This window comes from Dermacentor variabilis, chromosome 11 (assembly GCF_050947875.1).
Source record: "Dermacentor variabilis isolate Ectoservices chromosome 11, ASM5094787v1, whole genome shotgun sequence".
In the NCBI taxonomy this organism is placed as follows: Eukaryota; Metazoa; Arthropoda; class Arachnida; order Ixodida; family Ixodidae; genus Dermacentor; species Dermacentor variabilis.
The window spans coordinates 70,009,449-70,025,697 of record NC_134578.1 but is presented as its reverse complement, the minus strand read 5'-3'; the positions used below and the strand labels follow the sequence as shown (position 1 = coordinate 70,025,697).

The 16,249-nt window shown below is 43.3% G+C and overlaps 1 protein-coding gene across 1 annotated transcript in view; it reads left to right on the top strand.

Moving 5' to 3' along the window:
* LOC142563123 (venom metalloproteinase antarease TserMP_A-like) overlaps positions 1–15,969 on the top strand; it is an 81,232-nt gene extending 65,263 nt beyond the window's left edge. Inside the window, exons 12-14 of the mRNA XM_075673666.1 lie at positions 2,252–2,387; positions 3,510–3,713; positions 14,326–15,969. Of these exons, the coding sequence (XP_075529781.1) occupies positions 2,252–2,387; positions 3,510–3,713; positions 14,326–14,415 (430 nt within the window). The 3' untranslated portion in view covers positions 14,416–15,969. The remainder of the gene's footprint in view (positions 1–2,251; positions 2,388–3,509; positions 3,714–14,325) is intronic.
* The last annotated feature ends 280 nt before the right edge of the window (positions 15,970–16,249 follow it).

Sequence of the window (16,249 nt, the reverse complement as noted above, 5' to 3'; positions counted from 1 at the left end):
GGTAGAGGCAATGTCAAAAATGGAAGTTTTCTAACCCTTGTAGTTTCGGGCTCTTTTTTAAGTGACGCTGCCGCAGCGCCATTTTTTACCTCGGATGTTATCAAATCAACACAATGGTATATTTTCAGTTATGCAGAAGAACAAAAAACTCGCACATGTAAAAGTAAACCTAATCTTAGTATCGTTACCGAATTCCTATATTCGTCTTTTTATTTCCTACCCTAATGTTGGCATGACGGACCCGCTTCCGCGATTGAACCGGCGTGTCGAGGTAACAAAATATTTTAGAGACATACGACCAATGAAAGAAACAGGTAAACGTTGTTTCCCTGCACCAAGGCACAAATATTTGAACGCATAATCGTTCGGGTAGCGGTATACAAAGCCCGGAAGTCACCCCTTGTAACAAGAGGCCCCATAAAGGGGCACGTTCGACAGCGTGCTAATGAAACCGCCAACTGATCAAACATGGACAGATGAGAAAATATGCTTCAATATATATGCAACAGATGGCACGACTACCACGGATCGCGTGCATCCAATTGTAGAGAGCGGAAAACACGTGGTTATATTAGTGACATGGCTGGACAGAAACGCGGAAACGCATCGGTGCGTCAGTGACACTGAAAAGGTTCAACGAGCTGAAATAAAGCAGCGTAGGTTGGTTAAGATCAAAGTGGAAACAATTCGAGAGCATTCTTATCAGCAGTAAAAGAACCATTTACGATATCAAATAACTAAAGGTTGGATTAGATTTTGCAAAGCAGAAAAGACACATTACGGTGGGAACTACAGAGTGGCTGCAGACTCTATATATGACTTTCATAGATTACGAACAGGCATTTGGTTCAGTCCAGATACCAGCAGTCATAGAGTCATCATGTAAGGAAGGAGCAGAGGACTCTTACGTAAATATCTTGGAAAGTATCTACAGAGATTCCACAGCTACCTTAATTCTCCCCAAGAAAAGTAGGAAGATACCTATAAAAAAAAAGAGGTATGACAAGGAGACAATCTCTACAATGCTATCCATTGCGTGCTTGGAAGAAGTATTCAAGCTATTAAACTGGGCACAGCATTCCGGGCAAGTTGGTAATCCATTACTTAAATGATATTGCGCGACACTAAAAAACGACACGGACGTGAGAGAAGACGACACACCAAGCGCTTGGTGTGTGGTCTTCTCTCCCATCCGTGTCGCTTTTTAGTGTCGCGCAATATCATTTAAGAAACTGGGAAGTCTTAGTAGTAAGGATCAACGGCGAATTTCTCAGCGACCTTCGGTTTGTCGATGACATTGTCCTGTTCAGCAACAATGTCAAGCCAAGAGCTGGGTGTACTGCATTGTGCTGTGATGCGCTGTACAATGTGCCGTCGCGTGGCATGATGCTTGGTAATTTTTTGTGCTGTCATACACCCCGGCGCCATACCGACTCAGATTGGCGGCGTCTGTAAATGCCTTTCTTGAGGCCACGAGAGGGAAGGCAACATTCTAAGCCCCATAGTGAACGAGAAGCTGGTGCTGTCCACTGTGAAGATTTGTTGGTGTTGAAAAAATGAGTTCAGAGCAAGATAAAGTGCAGCGTGTACTGATTATCTCATACGTCGCACAATTACCACAAAGAAGGAACATAGCTTCATTATATTGGATGAGCGCTCGCTACACATTTGAAAGTACATTGCTGATGTGGTGATAATTATGAGGAGTTACCCCTTAGACAACTACCTGCGCGTAGATATTTGTGGCTGTTCATTGTGGTTTAAATATCAAGCTCCTTATACGTCAAGTGCAATTGTGTGACACACATTGTGGTTTGTTACAGATAGGTGTTCAATGCTTACCGAATAATTTTGCAACTAGCGGAAATGCCGCAAATGCGTGTAAGTTTTGGCAAACAGCCAACCATGGTTATAGTTGTTCACACTTATGTTTTATCATTAATATATGGTATTTCGATAGGTAAATAAACATTTTTCCTCAGTCATTTCTTTGAGCACCCTAGCTTTTATTACTACAGATTGATGATCACGCGATGGCAAGAAACGAGACATTACGCATAGAAGAGAGGTACATAATGGATAATTTCTCTGTTTACCCATCATTGTGCAGGACATTATGCGGCTCAACTACAGCGTCTCCGTTTGAGCTTATAAGCATAATATGTGACAATGGTTACCTGTAGCTATTTCAAATAGAGCCAAAAGACCCAAGTTTATTTCAGCTTAGTGCCCTGACTCTTCTCTTGTGCAGCCAACTACCACTGTCGTGTACTTACACCAACGCAACAGCAAATTTCACGAACAACTTCTATCCAGGAGAGAACATCACTCACGAAGCCTTTTGTAAGCTGATGCACCCTGATGCGGAAGATGTAGAGGCTTCCATGGTAAGTTTCATGTCGTACTAGAGATCAGACCCATTTTCTCACGTACGCTAAGAGCACACTTCTTTCATATACAATGGACGGGCTAAACAAAGGTTGAAAGGAGTCGCGTTTCTATGTTTTTATTAATTCAGTATTGCCTTTGTACGCCGGGTTAAGCATGTTTCTTATTTATTTTTACTTTCTTGTATTTGCTTTCTGCTATTGAAAACATAAAGATGTCAGTTTCCTTACGTATAACAAACACACGTGGAGTATTAGTACACTAGCTGTATGCTTGAAATTTCTAGAATATAAGTTGCAAATACGTTTAAGCGGTGGTTTTTGTCGAAAGAGAAAGAAATGGCCCTGAAGTAATAACAACAATAATAATATTAACAATGTATAACCAGATCTGCACTTAGGTACAGATGCTGCCATCCTAAGCACGTTAGTGTTTTTAATTATGCCAGGTGAACTGTGATCTTGACTATGCAAGGTAAAAAAGTTGTAGTGAGAGTAGCACGCAATTAAAGGGAAACCTAGGCAATATCCTAGGGCTCAGAATGTCTGCGATGCAGAAACGTTTTAAAAGAAAAAGTTTATGAAACTAGCATGCGAATAAGCCACAATACATGGGGTCTAGAGCAGATAGTCGCGCGACAATATTGCGTGCATTCGCGCGCTTCTTTGAGGATAAGAAAGACACTTTTGATGGAGTGCGTATTCAGCAACAGAAAGCTGTATTGGGAGTTTTTCATGTTGCGCTGCAATTTTGTCGTTGACACTCTTCACCTAAGTGTAGTATTTGGGAAGGTGAGTAATTACTTAAGACTAATTATGTAATTAGACAGAATGCAAAACAAGTAACCTATCTCCCAGCGACGACAAACATTACCTTGATTCTATCCAGCTATGAGGAATTGACGTATTTTGAAATCTAGGCGCATGATAGCTGAGACACCCGGCCTGCATAAGCATAGACATTTCTGCATTCTTTTGTATTCTTCATAGCATATTTATCGAACAATTGTAAGAAATTCTGGTGCAGCCGATGCCGCAGAGAGATGGATAATTTTATGTAGTATAAAATAATATATTGTGTATTTCTGCAATTAAGTGCGTGTTTTTTTGGCATATCATCAGCCGGAGTATGTCCCGGAATGTGAGATTGAATGTTGCCGGAATGTGACACTACCCATTGAAGGTCGAGGCAGTTCAGTCGGTGTAAAGACCGAAGCTCCAAACATTGCGGGGACTACAACTGAAGACTACATATATAGCGAAGAAGAAAATACTGTTTGTTCATTTCATAACATGCTGGATGGAATGTCGTGTGGCGCAAATAAGGTAAATAGCAGCGTATATAACTTCCTTCCTACGACAGAATCTCAATAATATTTCGCAGGAAAATTTTGCCACACAAGGACGATAGTTTACTACAATAAATTACCATAGATAAAATCGCGTTGTGCTATCATACTCATGTCTTAATTTATCTGGTAATATATTACAACCTTCCAGGATTGGATTGCGAGACATGTCGAGATAATTTCATTCGACGTAGATATCAGAGAGACAGCTCTTAATCTACGCAGTGGCTACTTACATCTCCTTGAAAAATATTAAAATAATTTTTTTAGTTTCGTACGCTTGGTGCAATCTTCTTGTCTGATCGCCTGCTCAATGGTCGTGCCGCAGCCGCTTCTTGGTTTTGGCCTCATTCAATGTATTGTGTGGAAACTCTAGGGTCTTGAAAACGTTTGTCAGCTATGTACCGCACCGTTCGTATACGATCTGTAAGATAACAAAGGTAGCAAAAATGCGTTCTTCAAGAAATTGTCATCTACATATAAAACGTATCTCCACAAAGCAATAATTTTATTTCGGTTTGTGTAGAAGCAAATCAAAAGCGTAGAAAATTCACTTCTGTCCATGCTCTTCAAAATCGCAACGTTGCAGGCGTTAGGTAAATTATGCGCCCCAGCCGCGGTAGCTTAGTGGACATAGCGTGGCGCTTCTATGTTTTAGGTCACGCATTCCATTTCAGCCACGGCGGCGGCATCTTGATTGGAGGAAATGTAAAAATTGACATTACCCAGACGGACGAGAAAAAAAACACACGTATCAAAAATTACTTGCGAGTGACACTTCTACGGCATCGTAACTAGATTGAGGTTTCGATACTTAGAAGCCCTGAATTCATTTCGAAAAAAAATAATTATGCGTTTACAAAAAATTGTTTCCGTGCTTTTTATTGTAGTTCAACAAACAAACCTCACTTTTCTGAAAAGCATTGATGCATTTTTTTTCGCGGTAGCACTGTGGGAAAATCATTTGAGTCAGCGGAAGTGCAGCCTGAGAAAAATAACGATGCTCGAAACGGTTTAGCATAGGCGAGTGGTTATACAGCTTGGCTCCGGTGGGAGGAGAACATGTGCACAATCTAAGGGACGTAATCTACCGAGCTGTAGAAAGTCTTCAGCATCAGAAATAAGCTGGCAGTACAGCGTCGATCAGAAAGGCGTTATACTCCTTTTCTTTTGAAAGTGTGTCGAGAAGGAGCACACATTTAGATCAGAGCATTGTTGAAGTTCTTCTATGGGTTACTTTATTCCTGATGTGTTCCTGATGAAGAAGGCCTATTCTAGTTTTTGTTCCTTAGACCTCTCGTACTTCCGAGGGAAGTGTAGGGTGGTTTTTGAATCTGGATTTCGGTAAATTATGGAATAATTTTTTCAACGACGGCGTACGGAGCTAGGTCACTAAACGTCATAGGGAAATACCTAAATAATTGCGCAGGTACGACTGGTGCATTTTGCATTTCAATAGAAATACGGGACAAAATTGTTTAAATTTATTAGGTTTTGCAGAGGTCAGCTATTTGCGGTACAATGATGATTTGGGGATCAACTCACCTTTGTGAAATATTTATTCAGATTTGTGGCGGCAGATGAACACCAAAGGCATCAATCACCATTTAAATTGTGCCGGCCACATGAATTGAATGTATTTTTTTGTGTTTTGCGTGGCCAAACCACAATTTTCATTGTGAGGCTGCGGATTAATTTTGACCGTCAGGAGATCGTTGATGTGCCCACACTGGATGGGACAAGTGGCGTTTTTGAATTTGGCCCCCCATCGAATTGCGACCGCCGCGCCATACATTTCATCCCATGCCTTCAGGCTTAGCATCGCAATGCCAAGGCCACTACACCACCACGACGGAACCCTAGCACCTAATACAGCGTCATATTTCAAGTTGCGCAGCGGTGACTTAAGAAAGTGAATTTTTGAAAATTATGAGCCATCGAAACGTTGAACACAATTTACCTGTAGATAAAAATTGAAGCAATAACTTCTACTACTCCAGTGGGCGATGAGGAATAATGCCCATAAATTTTAATTGTGAACAATTTTCCTGTGAGAAATGTTTTGACCGATAAGGAAGGGTATTTTTGTGAACAACGAAGATAAGGCATATTCCAGTTTACCTGTATAGGTGAGTCGAAAAGCGTAATAAAATTTTCAATTACGTACGTGTATTCATAAGCATGTTACTGCCACAAGTTAGTTTTAGTGTTATAATTTTCTTTAATTTCATAACTTTGTTATTTCCATGTCGCTTACATGTTTCTCTAGAAGTAACAGCTTAGCGCAAAGTAAGCTGTGGTTGCTAGAGGATTTACAGCGTATTTTAAATGCGGAAGCATATCTATGCCTGCCCAACGAGAAAACCCGTCCATCCGTCTGTCTGTTGTGTAATACGAATTGCTATAAGAGAATTAACGTATAAAACGAAGTAAATTCGTAAAGAAAAAATGTTGGTGGTGGTGAGGGTGCCATCATGTCCTATAAGGTTTCTAAGGACATATAAGTTTAATAACGATCTGATCGATTGCGATAAGGTTGATACCTACCGATAAGGGTTACTATGGGTCGGATGTCGTCCGATAAGATAACGACCGATCAAGGTCGGTAAGGGTTTACACTGTTTGGATCAAGATTCATCGCATTGATAATGACACAGGGCTCCGTGTGTGATGTGCAAGTGGCACAATGCTTACGCTTAGTTAAAGAACTTCCAGATGAGTTTCTGTGTGAACTTTTTTGGGGGCACCAAATTCTAAAAATTTCCTTTGGCGGTTAATGCACAATAGGCTTTCATTTATTTACTCGATGGGCCGGCCACTACTCGTACAAAAAATCCAAATCCTTAATTAAACAGTTAACCTAATAAAGCTAATTCATTATTTGATTACTTTATGGCACATACCTCAATCTAACAATTATTGTAGCCGGTGAGTTCGCAAGACATATCCACTTAAAGGAAATTCTCAGGACTCCACTAGTTTCGAGATATTAATTTTCAGTGTTTCCGGCGAAATGTAATGACGTTACAGTTTATTTTGTGCTCCAATGCATAAAATGGCGTTTTCTTACAAGAAGAGGCGGAACAGCAGTGCATGTTTACCACAATTTTGACGGAGCATATTTCTAAAGCAGCGCCCCATTATCAGAATTTGTTCCCAATCCATGTGCCTTGGAAACTCACTTGCTACGATTTGGGCCGTAAAACAAATAAATTAAAAAGCAATTTTGAACATTCGGTTAAGCTAAAAACGCCCTATATTTCAACCGCCCGCATAAAGCTTCACCTAAATTATCGTGCACGAATTTTTGCGCATTCTGCTGCCATCAAGATCCAGCTGCGGCGCCTGGAATTTAAATCCGCGTCATGGCAATCAGGAGGAGGACGCTTAGCGTGTACGCAACCATGGCTGGTTAGTTGTGCCAATCAGAAACTAGATTCTTGTAGTCAGCAAAGGCATCTTCATTTAAAACGTGCAGTAATGAAGGCACCAGACCCCTTGTTCTTTGCGACGAAAATTTCGGTTGCTAACCGGAGATAGATAGATAGGTCCTGAGGTAGCGCTCTGTAAGAAGCATGAATAGTGAGCCCTAGCACATCAGCATGCACTAAAGAATTGGAAACATAATATTTTTCTTTTTACATTGGGCTGTAAATATTGTCATGGCAATCATGAACGATTAGTTATTTTGATTCGGTAGACCTTTAACTTTGGTTATCGCAGTCAATGAACTATCTCTTTCATCCATGCTAGTGTATTCGTTTGTCCATCATACGTATGATAATTTTGGTTCATGATACGTCAGCTTACAGAAAACTATAAAATGCAGTGATATTAAGTAAGTAGAGTGTTTTTATTGTTTGGACATCAGTTCCTGCTTATCCTGAATATTTGTCAAAATTTTCAAGTAAGTTATCTGCTTCCCGTTTTGAGTACTCAAATCTACTCAGTTTTATTTTATTATTCAGCAAAATTAGCATAGCAGCAAAATTTGGGCCTGGCTAAGTCTCAATGTCTCGCACACTAACTAGCAATAAGTGACCTACACTTACGTTTTCATGTGCAACGATGCCACACTTAAACACTTGCCTCTTTAAAGATTTAGGAATTCACTTTGAGGATTACGATCAATAGTTACTTACGGCAGCGTACTTCTGCATACGGAGGTTGTTCGCTTGGTTGAAATATAAAAGGCAAAGATTTTAAGGGTTTCAGAACCGCAGTGAGCAATCTATGTAGCACTAATCTCAGTAGCGAGTGGGGCCGTAGCCGTGAAGAAAATGATGCACGTAATTTTTGTCGAAGCATGTGCAGAAGTATACTTTGTTGTAGCTGTCATTGACCCCATGTCGCTAAAGAGCACTAAAATCTCACAAGATGGCACCAAACCAGGGCAAAGAAAAACAACATAACCGTTCTCAAACGTTCTATTTTTGACTGTTCGAGTTTCACGGTAACTACGCGATTGTTGGATCGTTTGTCTTCGACATACCTTATTTTGTCCTTTCCGCATCGTTAGTTTCAAAGCATTTCGCAGTATATATATATATATATATATATAGCATAAATAAACGAACTTAATATTGCCGTCCTCGTATATTCGCCAACAGTGCCCCCGCAGGGGCGTCTGCGTCAGCAGGCGTTTGGTGTGTTGCGACACCACATATCCGAGTACACGAGGGTTGGACCCTCCCGCGCCTAACCGTGCGTGGCTAAGCCGTGTCCGGGGAAAGGGGGATCCTGGGGGTTGAGCCGATGCCGGGTGTTCGGACCTTTAAGGCCCCCCGGCGGAGGCAACACACCTCTTTGGCCTCTGCTTCACGTAGACGGCACCCCCGGACTGACCCACCCGGGGGAAATCGGCAGTCGCCTTTTCCTGTCCTCCTCTCCAATCTTCGTCTTTCTCTCCCACTTTTCCATCCTTCCTGTCTCCTCTTCACTTCTCCTCACTTCCTAGTTTCCCGGCGGCAAGGGTTAACCTTGTGTAGCTAGCCAGCCTTGGTTATGCTGTATTTCGTTATAGCAGCGATGTACGGCTGGCGTTGGCAGGGTTTCCCTTGCAGGAACTTCTCTCACGTCCCCCTGTAGGGCTCCATGGTGGGTGGTCGGCATCGCGGCCGAAAACCCAACATTACTTATGGAACATGCTTTTCCTAAATTACCTGATCGCCCTCAGAAACGAGGGCGCACCGAAGAAGTTTTTCAGTTTTTCGGACGACAAGTCCACAATTTTCCTCGTTTTCATGTCATCCACGCAGAAAAACCAGCTAAACAAGTGCGAACAATCTCCCCGTTCCTTGTATCTAAGTCTCTTACCGACGTTTTTGGTCCAGGATATAAGGTGTCGAGGATGGCTAGCGGTGACCTCCTCTTGGAGCTCCGCGATCTGAAACAATTTGAGAAACTGCCAAAACTAGTATCATTTGGGGAGACCCAAGTAGTAGTAACCCCGCACCGCACGATAAATACCACCCGCGGCGTTGTCTCGGACGATGATTTGCTGGAGCTCACTGAGGCTAAACTCTTGGAGGGCTTCAGTGAACAAAATGTCATAAATGTCAAAAGAATCAAGATAAGACGCTAGGGTAAAGAAATTGCGACCAAGCACCTAATCCTCACCTTCAATTCAAGTGTCCTGCCCGAATCAATCGAGGCCGGGTACATCAAGCTCCGTGTAAGACCGTATGTGCCAAATCCCTTGAGATGTTTCAAATGCCAACGTTTTGGCCACAGCTCGCAGAGCTGCCGAGGCCGCCAAACATGTGCGAAATGCAGTGCCCTTGAACACGCCACTGAAAAATGTAAGAACTCTCTACACTGTGTAAACTGTGATGGGGATCACGCCGCGTACTCACGGTCGTGCCCCTCCTGGAAGAAGGAAAAAGAAATTGTAACCATAAAAGTAAGAGAATATATCGTTCAAAGAGGCACGAAGGCGGGTAGCATACCTGCCAAAGAAAAGCTTTGCCGAAGTGGCGCGTCAGGGGGCAGCGTCACAACGGCCTCCGGCAGCTGTCCGACCCACAAGCAGTGAGTCGGCAGTCACGCCATCTGCCCCCGCGATGGTTGCAGCTAGCGCTGCTCCGTCAACCGAGGAGAAGGAACCATCGACCCCGAAGGTGGACGCAGCCGAGGCTGCCTCAACTTCCCAGGTCCCTTCCTGCGCTGGCAACGGCCGGCGTAGCCAAATCCCTCTGGGAGCCCCATCGACCTCCGGGCTGGTGGGCGCAGGGGTCTTGCCCTCCATGGCGGGACTCCCTCTGAAAACTTACCGCTCGCAAGAGCACGTGTCCGGCGCCTCACAAGAGGCAATGAACACTACACCCATCCTCAAGGTGCACCAAGCGCCGAAGGAGCGGCGAGGCTCCCTCGAACGCTCCAGAAAGAACAAAACCCCTATTACAGGGCCTCGAAAGGGTTCTGTAATCTAAGGCATCCCGTCCGTTTCCGTAAACACAGCACCAATTTATTTTAAATATTGATACACAAATCATTCAATGGTACATTAGAGGTCTCCTTACAAACTTTGATGATTTGCAAGAACTCATCCACAAACATAATCCAAAAGTGCTGTGTTTACAGGAAACACATTTAAAATCCAGACACGCAAGCTTTCTCCGTACGTATGTTACGTTTCGCAAAGATCGCGAAGATGCCATCGCATCATCGGGTGGTGTTGCGATTCTCACTCATTCAAGGGGCGTTCGTAGCCTTTACAGCTACGAACGCCCCTTGAAGCAGTGGTGGTGCGAGTTGTTCTGCTAAACAAACTCATCACTATTTGCTCGCTTTATATACCCCCGCATTACAAATTAACTAAACATGAATTTCAGTCCTTTATAGATGAACTGCCAGAACCCTATGTTGCGACTTCAATGCGCACAGCTCCCTGTGGGGCGACTCTCGTATAGATGCGCGAGGTCGTCTTGTTGAACAGTTCCTTTTTTCTTGTGGTGCGTGCCTTTTGAATAAGAAGGAACCCACATATTACTCTCTAGCAAACAGAACCTTTTCTTCAATCGATCTCAGCATAGTTTCTCCTTCTATTCTGCCTGAACTTGAATGGGAAGTTACAAAGAACCCTTACGGAAGCCATCACTTCCCCATACTACTACGAACACCTCAAGAAAACGAATATCCACCACAGGCACCTTGGTGGAAGATTGAGACAGCTGATTGGGACAAATTTCGAACTCTTACTGGTATCGCATGTCATAACATCTCCTCGTTAGAAATTGATGCTGCTGTGGAGTATTTTACAGCCTTTATAATAGATGCCGCATCTAAATGCATATCACAAGTAAATGGCCTCTCGTGCAAACGGCGCGTCCCGTGGTGGACCGACGATTGTAGGATCGCACGTAAAAAACAGAACAAAGCGTGGGGTTTGCTACGCGCTTCTCCCACTGCAGAAAATCTTATCAACTTTAAAAAAGTAAAATCCGAAGGCAGGCGAACCCGCCGACAGGCTAGAAGAGAAAGCTGGCAGAACTTTTTATCGGGCATCAACTCGTACACAGATGAGGCGAAAGTCTGGAGCAGGGTTAGTAGGATAAGAGAGCGACAAACATACTCCCTCCCTTTAGTAAACACACAAGGCGAAACTCTGCAAGACCAGGCAGATTCACTTGGGGAGCACTTTGAGCGTGTGTCGAGCTCAATCAATTATTCCCAGTCCTTTCTTAAACATAAAGAAATAATAGAACGTAAGCAAATCATACGAAAATCCAGGCAGAATGAACCGTATAACCGGCCTTTCAGTATTGCCGAGTTGAAAGCTGCCATGAACACATGGAAAAGCACTGTACCGGGACCTGACAGAGTCATGTATGACATGATCAGAAACCTACATACTCACACACAAGTTACACTACTTACACTATTCAACACTATTTGGGCTTCCGGATACCTCCCGCACGGAAAAGACCCCTCCTTGGCGGCAAGTTACCGTCCGATAGCTCTAACTAATTGTCTGTGTAAGCTTTTTGAAAAAATGGTAAATCGCAGACTTATACATTTCCTCGAGGTCAACAATATGCTCGATCCTTATCAGTGTGGATTCCGAGAAGGGCGGTCGACGACCGATTATCTTGTGCGCATGGAAGGAAATATCCGCGGTGCCTTTATACATAAACAGTCTTTGCTATCGATATTCCTCGATATGGAGAAGGCATATGACATGGCATGGCGTTACGGTATCTTGCGAGACCTGTCGGAAATTGGCATCCGTGGAAATATGCTGAACGCAATTGAAAGCTATTTGTCAAATCGTACCTTCCGAGTAAAAGTCGGCAATGCACTGTCACGTCCCTTTACGCAGGAAATTGGTGTACCCCAGGGAGGCGTGCTCAGCTGCACTCTCTTTATCGTTAAGATGAACACGCTACGTGCTTCACTACCACCTGCCATTTTTTATTCCGTATACGTAGACGATATACAAATAGGCTTCAAATCCTGCAACCTCACAGTATGCGAAAGAAAGGTACAGCAGGGCTTGAACAAGGTTTCCAAGTGGGCAGACGAAAACGGATTTAAGGTCAACCCCCACAAAAGTTCTTGTGTTCTCTTCACAAGAAAGAGAGGCCTGGTCCCAGATCCTTGTGTAGAACTGGGCGAACAACAAATCCCTGTAAACAAAGAACACAAATTCCTTGGTGTTATTCTTGACTCCAGGCTCACTTTCATACCTCACATAAAACATCTTAAAGAAAAATGTCTTAGAACAATGAACCTACTTAAAATCCTATCCCACACAACGTGGGGTAGCGACAGACAGTGTTTATTGAATATTTACAAGAACCTAGTTCGATCACGGTTAGATTATGGTGCCGTAGTATATCACTCTGCCGCACCGAGCGCACTTAAGATGTTAGACCCCGTTCACCATCTGGGTATCCGTCTGGCCACTGGCGCATTTAGGACAAGCCCTGTTGAAAGCCTATATGTAGAGTCAGATGAGTGGCCACTCCATCTTCAGAGAACAAACATCAGCTTAACGTATTTTCTCAAGGTTCGCTCTAATAAGGAACATCCGTGTTTCACAATCGCTAACGACTTGACGTGTGAAACACTTTTTCATAACAGCCCCTCTATGAGACTTCCTTTCGAACTGCGTGCAAGAGAACTTAGCACGGAAATGGATGTCCCAGTTCTCGAACAACGCCTAATGCCCCCAGCTAAGCTAGTACCGCCCTGGGAGTGGCAGCTGATAGAGTGTGACACATCCTTTGTAGAGGTCACTAAATATGCGCCAGAGACACATATCAAAATGCATTTCTTGGAGCTCCAGTACAAGTACTCGTGCACAGAGTTTTACACAGACGCTTCTAAGTCGCATGCCGGGGTGTCCTACGCAGCCATTGGTCCGTCCTTCTCGGAATCCGGTGTACTGCACCCTGAAACAAGTATATTTACGGCTGAGGCCCATGCACTATTGTCGGCTGTGAAACATATCAGAAAATCAAATATTCAAAAAACAATTTTATTTACAGACTCCTTAAGTGTCGTTAAAGCCTTGAAGTCACACTGTAAACACAGAAACCCCGTAATAATCGAGCTCTATTCCATTCTCTGTAGAGCATACATGTCTAACCAGCATGTCATTATATGCTGGGTGCCCGGGCATAGGGGCATTGAGGGTAACGTTCTAGCAGACCAGATGGCCACATCAATTTCATTGCATGCAGCTAATCCTACTAATTCGGTCCCTGTCACAGACCTGAAGCCTTCTTTAAGAAGGAAACTGCGAAACCACTGGCAACGTAAGTGGGACGCAGAAGTACATAACAAACTGCACGTGATAAAGCCACAATTAGGTTCTTGGCCCTCCGTAACAAAATCACGGCGAACAGATGTCCTATTCTGTCGCCTCAGAATAGGACACACATTTGGCACACACAATTTTTTACTCCATGAAAATGATCCTCCGACCTGCGGTAGATGCGGGGAGAGGCTGACCGTCCTCCACGTCCTCCTGGAGTGTCGGGCAGCCGAATCTGAGAGAAAGAAGCATTTTCCCCTAGCATACCGGTAGCAGATCCCCCTTCATCCCGCAATGTTACTCGGCCCAGAACCGCTATTTGATACCAACGCAGTCCTAAGTTTCCTGAAAGAAGTTGTCCTGCATGTTATTAGCCCCACATGTTCATAGCGGGTCCTCTCTTCAGAGGATACCGCTGTGATAGCTCTTTCGTATAGCACGTGCCTCTAGGCCCTTGTGTTTCAAGGGCTCCGGCGAGGCAACAGTGCTCCAGCCATTTTTACCATCTCATATATTTTCAAAGCTATGTCATTCTTTTACGATGGATTTTAATGTTCACAGTATTCGTCATTAGTCATCGCCAGAATTTTATATCATGTAGATTTTATGCACTTTACAGCAACTATTTTTAGGCCACTTTACAGCCAAGTCACATCTCCATAATACATCGTCAACATCACCACTTGTCATGGCGCTCTTTGGCCACACCTGGCCCTGGCGCCATTAAACACCACATATCATCATCGCCAACAGTGCGTGATGTTAGAAGCTTACAAGTCATTATAAGTTGGTATAGTAGCACTTACCTTTTTCTTTATTTTCTTCACAGACGTGCTTACGGGGCTTTTGCAGAAATCATAACTGGACTGAGATAAAGCACGATCATCGCACTCTACGGACGTTTCTGGACATTTTGTGATGTGGGTGCATTATATACGCAATTTTAATTGTTTATTACGAAACAGTAAACCTTAGCCACTTCTGCGGTGGAAAATGTCTTCCAATACCGGGAAGTTTATTCCTCTAGAGGCGTGCAATAGACAGTGCAGGAATATAACTAATGAATCTTTTTGTGAACATAACAGCGTTATTTCTACATTGCTTTGCCGCAACCTCAACGAGGTGGCGCACAGGGAGGCACGAGGATTAGTGTGCCGTGTACTCTCTGAAGGGGCTGGATCTCCCGCTCCTAAGTACAGGGACCAACTGTTAACCTAGAACGAGATCACCAAGCACTATTAGTTAGGGCGCATTGCATTCGCCCTACCACATTCTAAATTAAATGGGCCACAGGTGGTTACAGTAAGGCTTCTGCAGACACGAACGTACCCTAACCCGCTCATCGTGAATAAAATTAATCCGAACTGCGGGGTTTCAGTCTACTGTAGTAAGTGTGGAGGTTTGTTTGATTTAGAACACATGCTTTGGTGCTGCTTGGCGTTGTCCGGTGATGGTTCTCGAGGTGAACAGTGGTTGCAGCGCATGCTGCACAGTGAAGTGCTGGTGGACCAACTCAGGGCTGTCCAGAGGGCCCGTGTGAAGGCAGAGGGGCTCGGCTCCTCGGTCCCGACGTGGGAGCGGCCCGCATCAGTCCCAGACTGATTCCTGAGGACCTAAATAAAGTTATTCATACCATACAGAAGTCAACCTCCGAAGACACAACAACCGTACGAGAATAGCCTCGGAGAAAATAACGAAAATTTCACTGCTGTATAATTTTCATAGATATTTATGTTTTCTCAATATGTTCTTTTCTTGCTAATGAATCGGAAGAATGCACAATAAATATCGTACTGATATTATGAAGCATGCGTATATTTATCCCCCTCTTCCGTCACTTAGCTGCAAAAGGAGTGATAGGGCCGCCTTTTTTGTCTCACGTATTTATTACACGAACGGAATCACAAAAATAAGATTTGAAGCGGGTTCCGCAGAAAACTAGCCAGAAACAGATTCTTCTAATTTCCACCTTGAGAAAATACACGTCTGTCCGCAAGCGAATAGTGTACACAACACTCGTTTTCTTTGTGTAGATAGCTTTCAAAACCTGTTTTGGTTTCCTCTTCGTAGGTTCGCGCTGCTTCTCGAATCTTCCTTCTAGCTGCCCTTGTTTCCTTTTCTTTCACTGTTGGTCTCCCCTTTCGCATTTTCTACCTTGTCTAATGTGCACATTTAGCCACAGGCTGATCTTTAACTTCGTTATTCACTGTGTTACCTATCATGTATAAATGAATTTACTCTGTTGCTCAATTGTGTGTTAGTTTGCTCAATTTCTGCCCAATATACATGTATACTGGCTTATCATGTTTTTTTATTTTCATCCTAGATTTATCCCATAGCAAATGATCATAGTTGTTTTACTGTATTCATTTCCTGTTTATCACTACTCAGGTCTCCAGTTGTCTAAGGGTCCATGAAAAATGATTATCGTGAATAATACTGTTATCATTAAGGAACTGAACAACGACAGCAAAGAATGTCTGATAAAAATATATTACCTTGGATTTTTAGCTTTGATCGCAGTATTTGTCCGCCTGCTGACAATATGATAATTGTTTTGCACAGATTCAGCTCACCTGCATTTATAATGTTAGAAAATGCCACAAAAACATATTATCCTGCTACCGTGCTCAAATAACATTGCCAATGAAACACATACTGTTGTCAAATTACACATATTGTAATTTCTAAAACGATTGCGCGTACTTCATATCCTCTTCAGCTGCCTGGTGGCTTGAAGCTTAAGTGACACA